Source organism: Lutjanus erythropterus, chromosome 13 (assembly GCF_056507025.1).
Source record: "Lutjanus erythropterus isolate fLutEry1 chromosome 13, fLutEry1.hap2, whole genome shotgun sequence".
In the NCBI taxonomy this organism is placed as follows: Eukaryota; Metazoa; Chordata; class Actinopteri; order Lutjaniformes; family Lutjanidae; genus Lutjanus; species Lutjanus erythropterus.
The window spans coordinates 5,310,859-5,329,830 of record NC_139329.1 but is presented as its reverse complement, the minus strand read 5'-3'; the positions used below and the strand labels follow the sequence as shown (position 1 = coordinate 5,329,830).

Sequence of the window (18,972 nt, the reverse complement as noted above, 5' to 3'; positions counted from 1 at the left end):
AAAAACTAAGTAATGTGCTAAATTTCTTTGAGTTTCCCGAAGTTACATAGGCTTAGAATGATAATTAGCCATAATTAGCTAATTATCATTTTAAGCCATGACCAAAAAACTCAAACAGAACAGGATTTTAGGTTTTTAGGTTGAATGAATTGTTAAAAGGGAAAAATAGCACAACATGTGACACTGTGGTCTTATTGTAAATATTTATTTGAAGAAGTGGTTAGACATTTGCTTGACAGACACTGTCTGTCAGAGACACAGATAGAGAGGAGCAAAGCCCTGAAGCATTTGGCACAGACTTTTTGTACAGTCCTGTATGCCAGGTTTGGTGTGCAGTACCATTAGGAGCTGAGGTACCAAAAAAATGACCAGGAAATCAACCAAGCGTCCGATTGAACCGTTGACTGTGGAGAAAGAGAAAAGTTCAGAATATAAGCATTAGGGCTTGATGATGCACTTAGTCCACCAGCTGCCGATAGCAGAGTGACATGGCCTGCTGGTTCGACTGTCATCTCATCCTTCTCCTGCACTTCATGCTTGTATTTAACTGAAAGCTATGGTGCTTGTGTACCAGGCTGTAGAGGCTGTAAACTTTTATCTAATCTCTTCAATATTATATTTGTCATTTTGCAATATTGCATTAAAAAATATATTATTATTGCAAGTGTGTTCACCAAATTCAGCAATTGCCTTATACTGTTTGTAAGTGCTGGGATGTATTTCTACGACCAGTGAGGTAGGACATAGGATCATGTTCTGCTGACATTGACTGGTGACAGGTTTGGAAGGGTGCCAGAACGTCTGGTGGGAGAGGTCCCTTCTATGGATAGGTTGTTGGGACAGCTTCAGTTACACCAGATGCCTCTAGTCAGACAACCCTATATAAACTGTTGGTGTTTGAATGTTCTTGGTTCATTCCTTCTTACACTGCATGCTGTATGCCATGGAAGAACCCGAGCTCGTATTAAACATTGTTTTCGGGTACACCGGTGTCATCTCTTCTTTTGATAGCCCACAATAATCATCACCGTTTCAGTAAGTGAAACCGAATAGTTAATGTAAAAAAAAGCAAAACAAAACATCACAATATTCACAAATATAGTGAGCAATTTGAACTACATTCCATCCGTCTTTAACTTTTATTTACTACAGGCAATGGAAAACTAAGCCCTTTTTTCAGGAATGTCCTTTAAAATTTTAGATTGGTCATACTTAAATTCCTTAATTGTTTAGCTCTGACTGAAAATGGTGTTTAGTTATTAAACTAACTATTTCTATTGTAAATTTAAATGATGACATAAAAAAAAAAGAGCTGGAGGACACTGTCTGAGATGTGCAGAAATAAAAAGGTTACATTTGGTTTGTGTGAAAGCACTGTAGGGCAGGACTTATTATTTTTCTTTAGAGCGAGAACCACACCACCATATTGTTTCAGACTTCTGATGTATACTACTGAGGGAGTGTATGAGTGTAGGGCCCATCTATATGCACAAAAATAAATAAATTATCAAATAAATGTGAATAAAAACATTAAAACACAGTGATGTTGACAACACTTTAATATCTCCAATACAATTATAACAATATCATAAATAGTCACTATATTGTTTGGACCAGTGTGGTATTGTTATGAGTGTTACTGCTCCTTTTAAGCTGTTTGTCGAAGTTGTATACCGCCTTGTAAACTAGATATGCTACAGCCATCCATGACTACAACACATCGCCGACTGTCAAGGCAGACATGAATAATCATACAGACACAACCCAAGCAGCTGACATCCTGTCACTGCTGTCATCATTTGACCTCAAACAGGTCTCCATTCCTCCCACACATAAAACAGGCAGTACCCATGACTTGATTTTTATCACTCCACAACAAATGTGTCTGTCACCCCACTTCATCTATCCAACCACTTTTCTATTCAAGTCACCATCCGCTTACTGGAACATCTTCTTGTTCCTCTGCAGATGGTCTCCTTCTGCAGCAACTTCCGCTCCTGTACACCGACTTAACTTTCCAATGAGGTCTTGGCTACCACACCTCCTCATTAATGAATTCTCTCCACTCCTTGTCAATGAGGCTACAGACACACTCTGCTTTTTTACCACTTAAAGAGGTAAAACTTGTGAAAACACTTGAGCATTTGTGCTTGGCTGTGCCCACAAATATGCAAATGTTAAAACTTTTCTGCACCTAAATAAGGAAGTGACCTCCATGAGGATAAAAGATTGAGACAATTTTAACATTGTTATGGTACTGAAACTTTGGTAATGCTAAAACTCAATAGTGCAACTCACAATGCAGTGCAACTCTCAATTAATCCTTATTGCACTGAACGCTGGCAGTTTCACAAAAAACATGGGTGGGGTGGGGCTGTTTCAGTGTGCGTCAGACACTGCTGGTGTATTAGTCACAGGAAGGGTTCTCTAACATTTTTCATTCATGTACCCTCTTTGAAATACATTTTCTTCCAAGTACTTCCTGACCAGCGCAAATTATTTTTGGAAGAAAAAAATGGCTATATAAATGAAGTGGATATAACTACCACTACAGCATATATACTGACAGCATTTTGTTGGCTTTGTTTTGGCTTTGTTTTTCACCTCTGTCTCCATGTTTCAGGTGTATTACTGCCATATTTCAACCACAATGTTCTTGATTTTTGTCTGTCATTCAGTACCAGAACTAGTTTCCCACTCACAGTGAACGTGATTAGGTTTTTGCTTGCTTCTTCTGCAAAATTTTAGGACAGTTTTCTGCAGTTAACTATCACATTGAAAACAGGAGTACTGAATATAAAATGTGGTTTAATCAAATTTACATTTACTTTATTACCAAAATTATTATAATATAATTATTTTAGAATAAATGCTTTAGGGGTGGGTGATGTAATATATGAAAATATACTGAAAAATATTGTTGGTTTAGAACTCACAACAGCTGTTGAGTTCTCCTTGCAGGATTTTTGGCTCTCCTTGTGCCGAGTGCTTCTGCTTGGGGTGGTGAAATCAGTTTGTTGTATTGATCTCTTTTGCTGTTACAGTCTTTTTGCATTTTACCCTGGTTTAGTGTACATCCAATCTTTTGTGGATATAAAAAGTCTACACACCCCTGTTAAAATGCCAGGTTTTTGTGATGTAAAAAAATGACACTAAGATAAATCATTTCAGAACTTTTACCAACTTTAGTGTGACCTATAACCTGTACAACTCAATTGAAAAACAAACAAATCTTTTAGGGGGTAAAATAAAAAATAAAAAACTTACAATAATCTGATTGCATAAATATGCACACCCTTAAACTAATACTTTGTTGAAGCACCTTTTGCTTTTATTACAGAACTCAGTCTTCTTGGGTAGGAGTCTATCAGCATGGCACATCTTGACATGGCAATATTTGCCCACTCTCTTTGCAAAAACACTCCAAATCTGACAGATTGCGAGGGCATTTCCTGTGCACAGCCCTCTCAGATCACCCCACAGACTTTCAATTGGATTCAGGTCTGGGCTTTGGCTGGGCCATTCCAAAACTTTAACATATGCATTATTGTATGCTTTGGGTCGAAGCCTGAAGGTTTTATGCCAACATTGACTGGTATTTGGAACATACAGCACCAAACATACCTTTTGGAATTATGGCCGAAAAGTTCAACCTTGGTTTCATCAGACCATAACACATTTTCCCACATGCTTTTGGGACACTTCAAATGTGTTTTGCAAAATGTAGCCAGGCTTGGATGTTTGTCTTCCTAAGAAAAGGTTTCTGTCTTGCCACCCTACCCCATAGCCCAGACATATGAAGAATACGGGAGATTGTTGTCACATGTACTACACATCCAGTACTTGCCAGAAATTTCATCAATGTTGGAAGGACGTCCAGTTCTTGGTAAGGTCACTGTTACACCATATTTTCTCTACTTCATGATGACTGTCTTCTCTGTGTTCCATGACATATTTAATTCCTTGAACATTCTTTTGTACCTTTCTCCTGACTGATACCTTTTAACAATGAGATCCCTCTGATGCTTTGGAAGCTCTCTGAGAACCACGACTTTTGCTGTAAGATGTGACTAAGAAAATGTCAGGACATGCCTATTAGAACAGCTGAACTTTATTTGGGGTTAATCAGGGGCACTTAAAATGATGGCAGGTGTGTACTGACTCCTATTTAACGGGAGTTTGAATGTGATTGGTTAATTCTGACCACAGCCACATCCCCAGTTATAAGAGGGTGTGATCACAAAAACCTGGCATTTTAACAGGGGTGTGTAGACTTTTTATATCCACTGTAACTCATCCACCATAATATTGTCATTATCATGATAGGAATTTGTGATATTATAATATTGCCATAATCACAATGTGATTTTTTAAAACCAGGATGAAAAAAAGTATGAGGTATCCCCTGCAGTTCTCCAACATATCTGCTGGGATACTAGTCTTCCCAATTGAGAAACACAGCTGAAGCCACCAATTTCATTCCAATTTTTGGACTTGTGCTGATAAAGCTCGGCAGCTGTGTTGCATATCACTTCTTATGCAAATTTGATTTCTGGCAATTATCCCAGTCTGAATGTCTTGGGTTACACAATAAGATGAAAAAGCAGACAGACAGCAATTTATGCAAGTAAAAAAATTTATTTTTATACATATTTCACATCATATTATATGATTAGAAACATGTAACCAGCCAGTGTGATTTACTCTGCTGCCTCTTTTCCCTAAAAACACAACACAAAATTAGTTTTGATCATGTTAACTTTTTATCAGAGAACATTTGAATTGCATTTGAAATTGATTTTGATTTGAAATTAAACAAAAATACATATTTACCTTGCCAGAGTCGCGGCTCTTTGCTCTCATTTTGTTGACCTGGGACTCTGCAATGTCAGCACGCTCCTCAGCCTCCTCCAGCTCATGCTGGAGCTTCCTGCACTTGGACAGGTGACCGTTGGCCTGCTCCTCCTGTAATACAAGAGAAAGATAAATGTTTAGAAAGGCCTGATAGTCTACTATACGTAAAATAATGATGAAATGATATCAAGCTCTTATTGTTTAAAATAAATGTTTTGTTCTTACCGCTTCCTCAGCCTGCCTCTTGTAGGCCTTCACTTTGAGCTGCAACTTGTCTACCAGATCCTGCAGCCTGGTGACATTTTTCTTGTCCTCCTCAGTCTGTAATAGAAAATATTTGCATGTTTGAATATTTTGAATGGTAAAAATGGAAGATTGATTTGTACTGCACATGTAAATTATTCACGCAGTTGTACCTGGTAGGTGAGCTCCTTCACTCTCCTCTCATATTTGCGCACACCCTTAACAGCATCTGCTCCACGTCTCTGCTCAGCCTCAACCTCTCCCTCCAGCTCACGCACCTTCAGAAAATCAGAAAAGGTATTTAGAATCAGTATGTTTTACATATTTTATTACACTTGTTTGACTGGAAATCATAACAGAATTGTCTTACCCTAGACTCAAGCTTCTGGAGCTGCTTCTTGCCACCCTTCATGGCCAGGTTCTCAGCCTCATCCAGGCGGTGCTGCAGGTCCTTAACAGCAACCTCCAGGTTCTTCTTCATTCTCTCCAGGTGAGCGCTAGTATCCTGCTCCTTCTTCAGCTCCTCAGCCATCATAGCAGCCTAGAGGATGCATCATAAAATTTTACTTACAAATATCATGGAAAAACACATTTTAGTTGGAGTGAGAATCAGAGCAAATGAAAGTTAAACCTACATCAGTGATGGCCTTCTTGGCCTTCTCCTCTGCATTTCTTGCTTCCTGAACTGTGTCATCCACTTCACTCTGGATCTGGACCAGGTCAGTCTCAAGCTTCTTCTTGGTGTTCATAAGGCTTGTGTTCTAAAAGGTAAAATGATTAAGTCACTTGCGTCATCAAATGCCTGATTTCCACATCTTATTTAAAAACTTTTTGACTTATTGAAGAGAGATTGTGCTTGTTCACCTGAGAGTGCAGAAGTCCAACACGCTCACTGGCATCCACCAGTTCCTGCTCAGCGATTTTGCGGCTTCTCTCTGTCTGTTCCAGAGCAGCTCTAAGTTCCTCAATTTCAGCCACCATGAGACCGTTTCTGCGATCCACCATAGCAGCTTGTTCCTTGAGGTCATCCTGGGCTCTAACAGCATCATCAAGATGCAGTTGAGCATCCTGGTGAAAGAATATCAAAAAAATAATCACATGAATAACAAAGTGTGGGTCCACTGATCATAGTCTGTGGGACAACCCAGTGGGCCCTATTTAGACAATCTATGGCATGTGTTCTGAAGTGCATGGTGCAAGGGCATTTAGGCATTTCTAGCCACTTTGCTATTTAAATACTGCATAATGCAGAGTAAGGCAAAAGGTGCAAAGGGGTTGTATTTAGTCTCTTAATTTATCACTGATGTGTTTTGAACATAACATTAAATGAAACTAGTCAGAATGACATCTCCTATTCCCTTTAACAGCTAGGTGTGTCTGCCTCTGGTGCATTGCCAATTAAAGCGTGGATGTGGCACGCAAAAGGAGATGCTGAAATGACCCACTTTTAATGATGCAGATACTACAATTAATCTGTGGAAAATTAACAGAATGATTAGCAGATGGGTTGCAGGTTTGTAAAATAGGTTTCAATAGCATCTCACTGTGCGTATTGCACAGCATAACTACTGTGAAATTACTGTATGCATCAAACATTATTACATTGATGACTGAAAGCAGCCTCTGATCAGTAAAGTAAATCGAAAAAAAGAAAAACAATCATACATCAGTACAACACAAAGAAATCACCTAGAAAGCTTGTGCTGCTCAGCATAATTCAAGGGATGGTTCAGTGATTAGAGAGGCTTTCAGTCATGTTTCCAAGCATGCAGTAATTTCACTGCTGGAAATATTGTTAATATTTCAACAGCAAAACTAAAAACTTCAATTATAAACTTGAGTGGACAGAGGAAATAGATGAAATAATGCACGTTACTGTCTGAATAATGCGCCCTTTAAATGGCAGGAAAATACTGCACCTTTGACTAAAGAGGTGCAGTTGCTTTTAGCTGCCGGAAGATTGCAATGCGCTAACACTGCACCTGCTCACACGTGATTTGAAGACCAACACCTATTAGCACACAGACTGATGCAAGTACTTTTGCAAATGACAACTGCCTTGGTGAGAAAATAGCAATGACAGCTGCACTGTATGCTGCTTTTGCGCCGGGTAGAACATAGGGGTCTATATTTTACAATACCTTCAGCTGTGCCTGCACATTCCTCAGCTGCTTCTGGGACTCAGAAGCCTGGCGATTGGCATGGCTCAACTGAATCTCCATCTCATTCAGGTCTCCCTCCATCTTCTTCTTGATTCTCAGGGCATCGTTCCTGCTCCTGACCTCAGAATCCAGAGTGCTCTGCATGGAGTCAATCACCCTCTGGCTGTTCCTCTTGATCTGCTCCATCTCCTCATCTTTCTCTGCCAGCTTTCTGTCCACCTCACCCTTAATCTGGTTGAGCTCCAGCTGGACACGAAGGATCTTGGACTCCTCATGTTCCAGAGTTCCCTAATAAAATGAAAGAAACAAATATTCAGCTCTGCCTTCAAACTTTACATAAAACATTTGTGAATTATTTTACAAAAGATCTCCCCAGAAGAAATGTACCTCAGCCTCTTCAAGAGCTGTCTGGATCTCAGACTTCTCTGTCTCCACCTGCTTCTTGGCCTTCTCCAGCTCATGGATGCTCTTGCCAGTCTCACCGATCTGTTCAGTCAGATCTGAGATCTCCTCTGCAGAGAGATTCATGTGTTTTTTAATGTTAAAGACTTGAAGCGTTGACTATAAAAACGTTATTCTAAGACATACATAGGTTAAATGAAATTTATAAAGTGTTGCATAATGAGGTCAGAACTCACGTTGGAGGTTCTTGTTTTCACGCTTCATGGTCTCCAAGTGATCCAGAGCCTCCTCATAAGAGTTCTTCATCTTGAACAGCTCAGTGCCAAGAGAACGAGCCTCCTTCTGAGCTCCTTCAAGCTCAGCCTGACCCTCCTCATACTTCTGTTTCCACTCTGCCAAGACCTGAATTACACAATTTATACAGTTTACTGTATAATTCTACTTATTATTCAATACAATGACAAATCACTTTAGTTTTCTTTGATTTTAGGTTATGGTTGCACAAAATAAATGTTGTTACCTTGTCAAAGTTCCTCTGCTTCTTGTCCAGGTTAGCAGCCAGCCCATTGGCTCTCTCCACATCAATCATGAGGTCCTCCACCTCACTCTGGAGCCTCTGTTTGGTTTTCTCAAGAGATGCACACTTGGAATTGACTGCCTCAATCTGCTCCTCAGCCTCCTGAAGGCGCTGAGCCAGCTTTTTCCTGTTTGAAAAAGTATGATTTGTCTCTTACTTTTTTTTCCCCCAAATCTTTTGTTCATATGAGAACGTATTATGTATTTAATCATCTAGATGAGCATATCTGGGGCATGGGGTGTTGCTGCAATCTAAAACAAATAAATCTAAAAAAAAATCAAAAGTAAATTTGTTTAAATGTAAGTTTTGATATTCACACCAGCTGAGCTATCCCATAATGCTAGCCTTCTGGCCAATGAATTTTTGAAAATGTACTCACTTGGCTTCCTCAAGCTCCTCAGTACGCTGGATAGCATCAGTCTCATACTTAGTTCTCCACTGAGCCACCTCACTGTTGGCCTTGGACATTCCACGCTGCAGCTCAGCCTTGGCCTCCTGCTCCTCCTCAAACTGCTCCCTCAGCAGATCACAGTCGTGGCGGGCTGATTGCAGTCCATGGGCAAGAGCATTCTTGGCCTGGCATAAGAAATAATGTTCAGTATGAAAAAATGTTTAACTAACACCTATAAAGTTCCAGTTCCAGTGCACGGTTCATGTTTTCTTACCTTAACCTCCTCCTCAATCTGTCTCTTCAGCTCCTCAATCTGCTGTGTGAAGGCCTGTTTGCCTCTGGTCAGCTGGGAGACAAGAGCTTCTTTCTCCTCAATTACACGGCCGAACTCACCTTGTGTGAAAAGATGTCATGATACGTTAATTTATGTTTTACGTTTCTCAATCATGCAGAACAGATTATTCATTGATAATCTGAACATACCATTTTCTGTCATGAGACGTGCTTTCTGTGCACCCAGGTCATTGTTTTGACGGACATTTTCGTCATTCTTGGTCTTCAGTTCACTCAGTTGGTCCTCAAGAGTACGGCACATCTTTTCAAGGTTTCCCTAATTAGGAAAAGAGAGATCAGATCAGTGATCAGATGTCATGAGTCATATTAATTGCCTTATTTAAGATATTAATTTGGGTATTAAAGTATAAGTTTATGTATTGTGTACCTTTGCTTTGGCAACAGCCTCCATGTTGCTGGAGAGGTCATCAATCTCCATCTTGTATTCACTCTTTTCCTTCTCCAGCTTCTGCTTGACACGCTGGAGGTTGTCGATCTGCTCTCCCAGCTCAGCAACGCTGTCAGCCTGCTTCTTGCGAAGAGCAGCAGCAGTGGCTTCATGCTGCAGAGTGGACTCTTCAAGGTCACGACGGAGCTTCTGGAACTCAGCCTCACGCTTCTTGTTCATCTCAATCTGAGCAGCAGTGGCTCCACCGGCCTCCTCCAGCCTCTCACTAATCTCCTCAAGTTCCCTGGAGAGGTCAGCTCTCTGCTTCTCAACCTTGGCACGAGCAGCACGTTCAGCTTCAATCTCCTCCTCCAGCTCCTCAATACGGGCCTGTTGAATGTAGATGAGTTGGCTGTCAGCAAACTTCACTTTTAAAACACAAAATAGGAAAACTTTTGCAGGAACATGTTACACAATATGTCACCTGAAGCTCCTTGATCTTCTTCTGAAGCTGAGCACCCAGTGACTGCTCATCCTCAATCTTGCTAAGGAGCTGACTGATTTCAAAGTCCTTCCTGTGAGAATATTAGATAAGGTACATAGTCAGAGATCATGCAGTTGACCATAATTTTCAAAATAATAAAACTGTACAAATTCAAAAGCAAAGTTACTTCTTCAGTTTCTCATCAGACTGCTGCTTGTCATTCTCAAGATCCATGATGGATTCCTGGGCCAGTTTGAGATCACCCTCCAGCTTCCTCTTGGCTCTCTCAAGGTCCATACGCAGCTTCTTCTCTTGCTCCAGAGAACCCTCAAGCTGAACATGAAAATGAGCTTTTAGTTATCACATTCATGAGTTATCTTGATGCTTGTTAATCGAAGTGACTGTATACTTACATCATCCACTTGCTGCTCAAGCTTGGTCTTGGCCTTGGTCAAGGTGTTGACTTTGTCTTCCTCAGCCTGCAGGTCATCAAGAGTCTGCTGATGAGCCTCCTGAAGGGCTTTCTTTTCCTTGGTCAGCTTAGCAATGCTCTCATCCTGAGAGGCCATCTCCTCAGTCAGGTTCTTCACCTGTGTTTTGAAGAAATATGTTGTTATCACATGGTCATCATTAGATGTTGCTCAAACCGTTGGATATATTGATATTTACAAACCTTGTTCTCAGTGGCATGCTTCTCCTTCTCCACTTTGGCCAAGGTAAGCTCCAGGTCATCAATGTCCTTCTTGAGCTCAGAGCATTCATCCTCCAGCTTTCTCTTCTTGCCAGTGAGTTCAGCATTGATTTCCTCTTCATCTTCCAGTCTCTCAGTTGTCTCTTTCAGTTTGGCCTCCAGCTGGATCTTGCTCTTGATGAGCCCCTCACATCTCTCCTCAGCATCTGACAGATTCTCTGATTCCTAGTTTGTATTATGAAAAACACGTGTTAGCACATCAACACTGAAAAAGGTGAAAAAGCACAGCTGTCTGTCGTTGTGTACTTACAGATGCTACTTGCAGCTGCAGATCATTCTTCTCCTGCAGAAGAGACACCATCTTCTCCTCCAGTTCCTTCTTCTTGGCCAGGGCAGTAGCCAAGTCTGTTTGCATCTTCTCATAGTTCTCCTTCATCTGGGCCAGCTCCTTCTCAGTTTCAGCACTCTTCAGCAGAGGCTTGATCTTGTAGTACACCTTCATCCATGGCCAGTGTTTGACATTCATGAATGAGCGGACGTTGTACTGGATGGTAAAGATGGCTTCTCTGTAGGAAAGAGGATGCCGTTATTGACAGAGCAATTCTTCATTATTTGTAAAAATGTGTACTTAAAACAAGCTGTTTTCAACATGCCTCCTCTCCATCATCTTCACGAACTCCTTTCTCATGAGGTAACCACGGCAGAGAGCTTGAGTCATGGTGACCAGAGAGGCCAACTTTTCATCTCTCATCTCCTCAAGGGTACCCAGCAGACCAGCCTTGAAGAACACCTGAATGAACAAAAAATTGAAATTTACTGTATGTCTGCACTCTAAAATATATACCATACAAAACATTATATTTCAAAGAAATAAGAGTGCACACCCCCATAGTCATCTAAATGTCCTTATTTCTCTATTATTGAGAAATCATCTCACTATTTTTCTTCTATTATTAGGAAATCACTACTTCAGAATCCAAAGCACATAGAAAATCTTTGGTTCAAGAGTAACACTGTAAAGTGTAACGTTCGTCCATGGCCACATGCTGGCGCTGTGGATCCTTGTTCTTTGGCCCATGGTTTAATTCAGAATTATTCACAAAATTTATTAAAATTGGGTAACAACACTCCTGTACTTGACAGACAAAAGTGGACTGAAAAACATATACTCAATGGCAATTACATTAACATATGAATGCAATCAGGGTGTTTACCTTGGTGTGTCCAAATCTGTACTGGTCATGATCCACATCAATTGAGCCAAGCAGCTTCTCAGAAGCCTTCTTGTTATCAATAAACTGGCCCTCAGGGATGACGCTGGCATTCAGCACCTTGTACCTGTAACAGGAGAGTTAATGTTCAGTGTGACCATTTTCCTTTAATAGTCTACATCAAAATTATATTCACATATCAAATGGTACCTCTGCTTGAAGTCACCGTAGAGGATTCTGCTGGGGAAACCTTTCCTGCAGATTCTGATACCCTCCAGCACACCGTTACACCTGAGCTGGTGGATGACCAGGAAGTTCTCCATCAGACCTGTAAAAAAGACATTTCTTAATTACCTCTGAATAAATGGTCTGTTGTTAAAGTAGCACAAAATTAAATAAAAAATACCAACAAAACAAAACCTTCATTATGATTATGTTTTCTGTGTACCTGGAGTCTTTGACTCATTGGGAATCAGGCAGCGCACAAAGTGAGGATGGGTGCTCCTCAAGTTAGTCATCAGCTTGCCCAAGTTCTCCTGTGGATTCAAAATGGTAACTTTTGTCATAAAATGTAACAATTGTGAGGTTGAGTATGAACTGATACTGGATTTTATGTTCAAGTTTGCAAAGTTAAACCTTACCCTGAACTGTGAAGACACAGTCTGCATGGAACCACCCTTCTTCTTGCCTCCCTTCTTGCCACCACCAGCCTCTGTTGATAATTTCAGTGGATGTGTTTCGTTAGAACCACACATAAAAGTTACATGAAAATATGCTTTACAATCTGTTTGAATTTACTTTAGTTACTGTCATACCCTCAACAACAGGGGGATAGAGATAAGCAAGCAGTTTAACTGAAGACTTCTGGTACAGCTGCAACACAGACTCATTCAGTGGATCCTTGTTCTTGTCCAGCCAGCCACTGATATTGTAGTCCACAGTACCAGCATAGTGCACCAGGGAGAAGTGGGCCTCAGCCTTGCCCTTGGCGGGCTTTGGCTTCTCAAATGCTTTGCATTTGCCAAGATGCTGGTCATACAGCTTGTTCTTGAAGGATGTGTCTGTGGCCTTGGGGAACATGCACTCCTCTTCAAGGATGGAGAAGATGCCCATGGGCTTAAAAGAAGTGGGAAGAAGTATGTAATTAAGTGATACATTTAGTCAACGTAAGAACAATTAAATAGAATGATAAAATGAAATGATTACCTTTTCAATCAGCTCAATGCAGGCAGCCAAGTCCATGCCAAAGTCAATGAACTCCCAGATAATACCCTCCTTCTTGTACTCCTCTTGCTCCAGGACGAACATGTGGTGGTTGAAGAACTGCTGCAGTTTCTCATTGGTGAAGTTGATGCACAGCTGCTCCATGCTGTTGAACTGTGAGGGAACATATAATCAGCATCAAGACTTACAAGCTGTAAGAATCTTTATGTTATGACTGTCATGAAAAGTATTAGCTGCTGAATTTTTGTAAATGAAGCTTACATCAAAGATTTCAAAACCAGCAATATCCAGGACACCAATGAAGAACTGCCTTGGCTGTTTAGTGTCCAACATCTGGTTGATACGGATGACCATCCACAAGAACATCCTCTCATAGATAGACTTGGCCAGGGCAGTCACAGCGTTCAGCACCTGATTAAAAACAAGAATGTGATTGATTAAAGTCAGTAAACTGTTTTGTAAAATGTTGGATTACTTGTTTTCTAAACTTCTTCTAACTTAAAGGAGACAAAAGAATCAAAAATGGAACGCTTACACTATTCTTTTCCTTAGAAGTTCCTTTCCTTCCTACTGTAAATATACAAGCACTACAATTTAAACAAAATTGATACCTGTATATCTTAATTACCTGTGGCACAGTCTGTCCCTTGGTGACAAACTCATTTCCGACCTTCACTCTGGGGTAGCACAGAGCCTTCAGCATGTCCGCAGAGTTCAGACCCAGCAAGTAAGCAACCTTGTCAGCATCTGAAAATAGGTCAGTGATTTGCAGTTAATGCATACAGTATGTGACCATGATCTTTCATCATGAACAGAAGTTAGTCTGATAACCAACTTTAGCACTGTTGACTTTGATCTGACATTAAACACTCACCCTCTGTGCCATCAGGCTCAGCCTGCTCCTCACGCTGCTTCTGCTTGAACTTCATGTTACCATGGTGGAGCACAGCACCAGTCATCTTGTAGATGCTCATCTTCTCTTCATTACTGAAGCCCAGGATATCAATGGCGTTCTGTTTTCAAAACAGATGTCCAAACAAAACATAATCACTTTGGAAAATGCATTTAAAAGAGCAGTTTTGATATTGCACTTAATATACAAAATACATCATAATTTGACGCAAAGATCACTCACATCAGTGGCTTCCAGCTCAACTTTGTCATCAATGCTGGCCACAGTGATCTGACCCATGCTGCACATGGGGAAGTCGTAGGGGTTGGTTGAGATGAGTGCCATTTCTGGAGATCAGAAAAGGGGCAATTAAATCAGTGGGTTGTTTTCTATGAAACATGTAGCTTTAACATTGAGCAATAATTCAGTGTTTACCAATCAGCTCAGGTTTGTGGTTGGTCATCATCTGGTAGAAGATGTGGTAGCCTCTTTCATCAGGAAGCTGGAATGTCACTCTGGACTTCTCCAGCAGATCTACAAATGTTGTTCATATGTCACATCCTGGCCAATTCTCAATTACAATGATTTGTATGTACTGTGAGAATTCTTACTTACAGGTCTCAATATCAGCACTAGCCAGTTTGCCAGTTGTGCCGAAATGGATTCTGATGAATTTACCCTGTTTGGAATAGAGGAATCTTTAACATCCCTACACATGGGCAGTGTTTTAACAAGATGTCTCAAATCTGTAGAAATCGCTCCATACTTACAAAACGGGAAGAGTTGTCATTCCTCACAGTTTTGGCATTACCATAGGCCTCCAGCAGGGGATTGGCTGCAATAATCTGATCCTCCAGTGAGCCCTACAATCCAGGTTTAGAAATTATATCAGAAAATGACAGGAAAACTATCTCATACTTAAGTAATACTGGATTGTAATCATCATAAAGTAACTCATTCCCACCTTTGATGAATCCTTCTTCTTGTCTCCACCAACTGAAATTGTTGCAAAGTACTGGATGACACGCTTGGTGTTCACAGTCTTTCCAGCACCAGATTCTCCACTAGGTATAGACATAGACTTATTAGAATTTGATCAAGACGTTTGATTATGTAAAACAAAGTCAACAAATGTGTAACTTACGTGATCAAGACAGACTGGTTCTCCCTATCTGTTAAATGAAAAACAAAGAAATTAATTATGTTTTGTTGCAACAGAAACCTAATTTACTAACAAATTCTAAATTATTTTGGTAATGACTAACCAGTAAGCATGAACTGATAAGCGTTGTCAGAGACAGAGAAGATGTGGGGTGGAGCCTCCATACGCTTCTTGCCTCTGTAGGCACTGACAACTTCAGCATCGTACACTGGGAGCCACTTGTAGGGGTTCACGGTGGCACAGAACAATCCAGAGTAGGTCTGAAAGTTATCATAGAGATTCAACAGTTAACTCTATGTTTCCTACAAGTAGGGCCAATTTCAGTGTTTCTCTTTTCTTATTTGGCAGATTGTCTTACGTAGATCATCCATGCTGCGTAACGCTCTTTGAGGTTATACAACACAGAGGCTTCATTGAGATGGGTCATCATGGCCATGTCCTCAATTTTGTCGAACTTCGGAGGGTTCATTGGAGAGACGTCATCTTCTTTAACTGTCCTCTCCTGGAACAGGACATTTTATCACAATGAGAACTGTTCATATTGGATTCTCATTTGACTCTGACTTAGTGATACCAACCTCCTCGGTGTCCAGGACTTTGACAGTGACTTTGCCACCGTCTTTCTTGATGATTGTTCCCTTCAGGTACAACTCCTTGGCATCAACCACGTAGCAGGCAGACTTGGCATCAAAAGGCTTGTTTTGAGCCTCAATTCTCTCCTTCTCTGGCTTACGGAGGTAAATGGCAGCTTTGCCATAGATGGCCATCTCCGCGTCCGTACTCATGGTGGCGGCTTATGTCTGTTAGACAGTTACAAATGAAGCAACATATTAAGCTATTTTCAAGTCTTTGTAATCAAACAGCCCTTTAACTCAAAATTTTGCTGAATAGTAAAGAGAACCACACTGAAACCATGCCTGTATGCCATTATATGTGAGTTATTTAAGTTTTTCTCAGACTTAATTGATATGTGTAGACAGACATTCAATTAATTAAAAATATTTTGCACATGTATTACACACTTTTAAAGAAAACTTCAAATCTTAAATGTGTCATTACCTGACCCCTCTCTATCAGTAGTGTTCACCAATCCTGTTGGTGAGAAAAAACAGATTCACTCAACATCTTTAAATAACAACTTATTTCATAAATGAAGAACACATTTAAGTGATCTAAAGCACAACAGAGCATGGTTTTACCACAAGCAGGAGGTCCCAGGTCTTCTGTCACTCACTGTCATTTTCTCAAGGACTCCTTATATTCACTGGGGTTTTGCTGACATTGCCCAAGTTAAATAGGGTATCACCAAACTTGGTAGGGCAGACAGGGAAACATGTGTTGCGAGTAAAAACATCTGATGTTTCAGGTTTCAGTTAGTATGGTAAGTCTTAGCTTGGACTTGACTGAGAAAACTTTTATGGCCCGAGGGGCCATTTGTGGTACAGCACATAGCATAGACACATGAAAACACATCAGATAAACAAAAGTGACAATCAGTAGCAGCCATCATAAATGTTATCACAGCTCAGGTGAGCATATAAAGTGTTAATGATTGTCATTAAAATGAATAGTGAGTACACTGCACATCTCCTGTGTAGCCACATATTTCACAGACATACTCATTTATAAATGCTTCCATTCAAGATTCCAAAATTCACATTTGATAAATTGAACCATTTGTTTGCTAGATTCATTTGGCAAAAAAAAACATCCAAGAATCAGTCACAAAACTCTGCAACTTTCCAAAATGACAGGAAGACTAGGACTCCCAAATTAGACACCTCAGAGACACAAGATGCCAACAATGTCAGCAGCCATTATCCAAAGTGCCCTTTCAAGATAGCTCTGAAAATGATAGAAATGATAGAAATGGGAGAGTGGACTGTGTTCATCTTATATAGAAAGAAAAACAATTTTCTTCTCTGACAAGCATTGGTTCAAGAAGAACTTTATCTCTTTATCTCTCTAATCTCTAGCTTAAACCAGCATTTTTTCTATTTACAAACCATAAATATTAAAGAAAAATGGGAGGCAGAGATGCAACAAGAGATATCATGGGAGGACTGGAAAGAAATATACTCTGTAGCCCAGATGGTAACTAGCCCTAACATTTGGAGAGAATTCAAAGTAAGTAATCGTCAGATACTTTTGAACACCACAGATAGCCAAAAAGATGGGCCCAACACACACTAACAAATGCTGAAGAAACTGTGGAGCACATAGGTAATCATCTCCACATATTCTGACCATGCTCTGAATTAAAACAATTCTGGAAAGAAGCTTATCGAATGCTTAAAGACGTGTTCCATATGGACATCCCTTAAGACCCTTGAATTGCCTTTACAGGGATAAAACCTGGAGGCATAGAGGGAAGAGCTGCAAATTATTTATTGCAGATTTCACTAACCCCAGCATTAAAATGTATTAAAATCAACTGGTTAAAACCTGAACCACCTACATCTAATTTGTGGGCTCTGGGATGTTTGTGTGATGGCGCAGATAAGAGATGGAGTCCTATAATGTGCTTATTAATACAGTGAAAACCTCAGTTACCCTGATGGGCTTTTAAAGCAGTAATAACCTTAACCCCTCATTCTGTCTGTCTCTCTCTGTGCTACTCTTTCTCTCTCCCCCTCTCTCACTCTTTCTATTATATTGTAACTTATTATATTTAAGTATTTCATTTATTTATTTGATTGTGTTTAATTTAATCTTATGTTGGTGTATCATTATACAAAGCTGTAATTGACAATATTCTTTTGCTGAGAACAAAATAAAATTTTCAGAATTAAAGCAGAAACATGTAACTTAGAATGAATGTGGTAACAAAATAAAACTATTTATAATGCAACATAAAACATGACAACAAAAAATGATGTAAAGCAGGATTATAAATCAGACTTTTCTTGTAACATTTAACTGAGAAAAATAAAATCTTAACATTAAAACTTTCCCTAATGGATTTCAGTGTTATGTGGTGTTCACATCTGTGTTTTCACTAAAAGAAAAATGTATAGGCTGATTAAATATTTTTAAACTTGTAACTTGGGATGTATGGATAACACTTTTTCTTGTACCAGTACAAGTACTTACATTTTGGTACTTGCTGATACTGAATCCTGGTACAAGTACTTAATAATGCCATTAAAATTCTTACAATAACTTTAAAAACATGTTTTATTTTCATTAGATGCTCACTATCTAAATGTAACAAATCATTGTTTAATTTTACTGCTACAAATGTAACCATAGTTACTATACACATTACATTATTGGGTTATTTGTAGTACTGTAGTGCACGTTACTGTGCACATGATATATTTCAGTATAATAATTTCACAACATTATTATGGACTTAAAGAATTAAGTGAACTGTTATAAATGATGTTATATATGATAATTATTTCATTATCATTTACAGCACTTTAAGAAGTATTTTACGTACACATTTATATGTGCAGTATTTAAGTTTCTTCTTCATGTCTCCCTTGTCTAAGAGCTAATTAGTTCCTACCTGTCATTGTTGAGGGGGGACATGTATGAGTGTGGTGCCATGTGTGCAACAGTCTTGTTTAAGCTACCTGCTGTGTACCCCAAAGAGTGAAGGTAGGTGTACCCTGCTGTCAGGTAGTTTTGGTGAAGATGAAGTACACAAAGAGACGTTGTAGGAGCTTATTACCAAGAAAAGATTGTTACAGACGGGTGGCAGCGTGTTTTTCTTCGTCTTCGAATTAATTACTGGAGGCCTTGAACAAGTTAACACCCGCCAGGACTTATTGGACAGCGGCTGGCTGCAGTCTACAGGTGCACTCTGTGCATTTGTTCCAGTTTTATATGAACTTACATGGAATTTTACGGACAGTTTCCAAAGTCACTGCGGTCATTAGTGGATGATGTTACATATACATCAAAAACTATTCAGTTTACTTTATGTTGTAGCCACCCATTCCAATAAGGA

General features: G+C 39.7%; 1 protein-coding gene across 1 annotated transcript; it reads right to left on the bottom strand.

Annotated features, from left to right (window-relative positions):
* Positions 1-4,618: 4,618 nt before the first annotated feature.
* Positions 4,619-16,255, bottom strand: LOC146316056 (myosin heavy chain, fast skeletal muscle-like). Its single transcript, XM_084735147.1, has 41 exons — positions 16,214-16,255; positions 16,074-16,106; positions 15,593-15,814; positions 15,373-15,516; positions 15,118-15,274; positions 14,997-15,024; positions 14,817-14,916; positions 14,623-14,715; positions 14,468-14,531; positions 14,288-14,386; positions 14,096-14,199; positions 13,835-13,973; positions 13,589-13,707; positions 13,222-13,371; positions 12,943-13,113; positions 12,535-12,852; positions 12,378-12,431; positions 12,185-12,272; positions 11,947-12,064; positions 11,740-11,863; positions 11,179-11,315; positions 10,836-11,091; positions 10,508-10,750; positions 10,248-10,424; positions 10,022-10,167; positions 9,835-9,925; positions 9,351-9,740; positions 9,113-9,239; positions 8,904-9,022; positions 8,618-8,814; positions 8,182-8,365; positions 7,898-8,063; positions 7,647-7,771; positions 7,239-7,547; positions 5,962-6,165; positions 5,733-5,858; positions 5,468-5,638; positions 5,271-5,375; positions 5,080-5,175; positions 4,834-4,965; positions 4,619-4,721 (listed from the first exon to the last, which is right to left on the bottom strand). The coding sequence occupies exons 3-41, from the start codon at positions 15,797-15,799 to the stop codon at positions 4,701-4,703; spliced, it is 5,799 nt and encodes a 1,932-aa protein (XP_084591273.1). The 5' UTR covers positions 15,800-15,814; positions 16,074-16,106; positions 16,214-16,255; the 3' UTR covers positions 4,619-4,700.
* Positions 16,256-18,972: the final 2,717 nt, after the last annotated feature.

Coding starts and splice junctions, on each gene's coding strand:
- LOC146316056 (XM_084735147.1), bottom strand. CDS start 15,799: ATGAGTACGGACGCGGAGATGGCCATCTATGGCAAAGCTGCCATTTAC. Junction 13,372..13,588: donor AGGGACAGACTGTGCCACAG/GTAATTAAGATA, acceptor GTTTTTAATCAG/GTGCTGAACGCTGTGACTGC. Junction 10,168..10,247: donor TTGAGCAGCAAGTGGATGAT/GTAAGTATACAG, acceptor TTTCATGTTCAG/CTTGAGGGTTCTCTGGAGCA.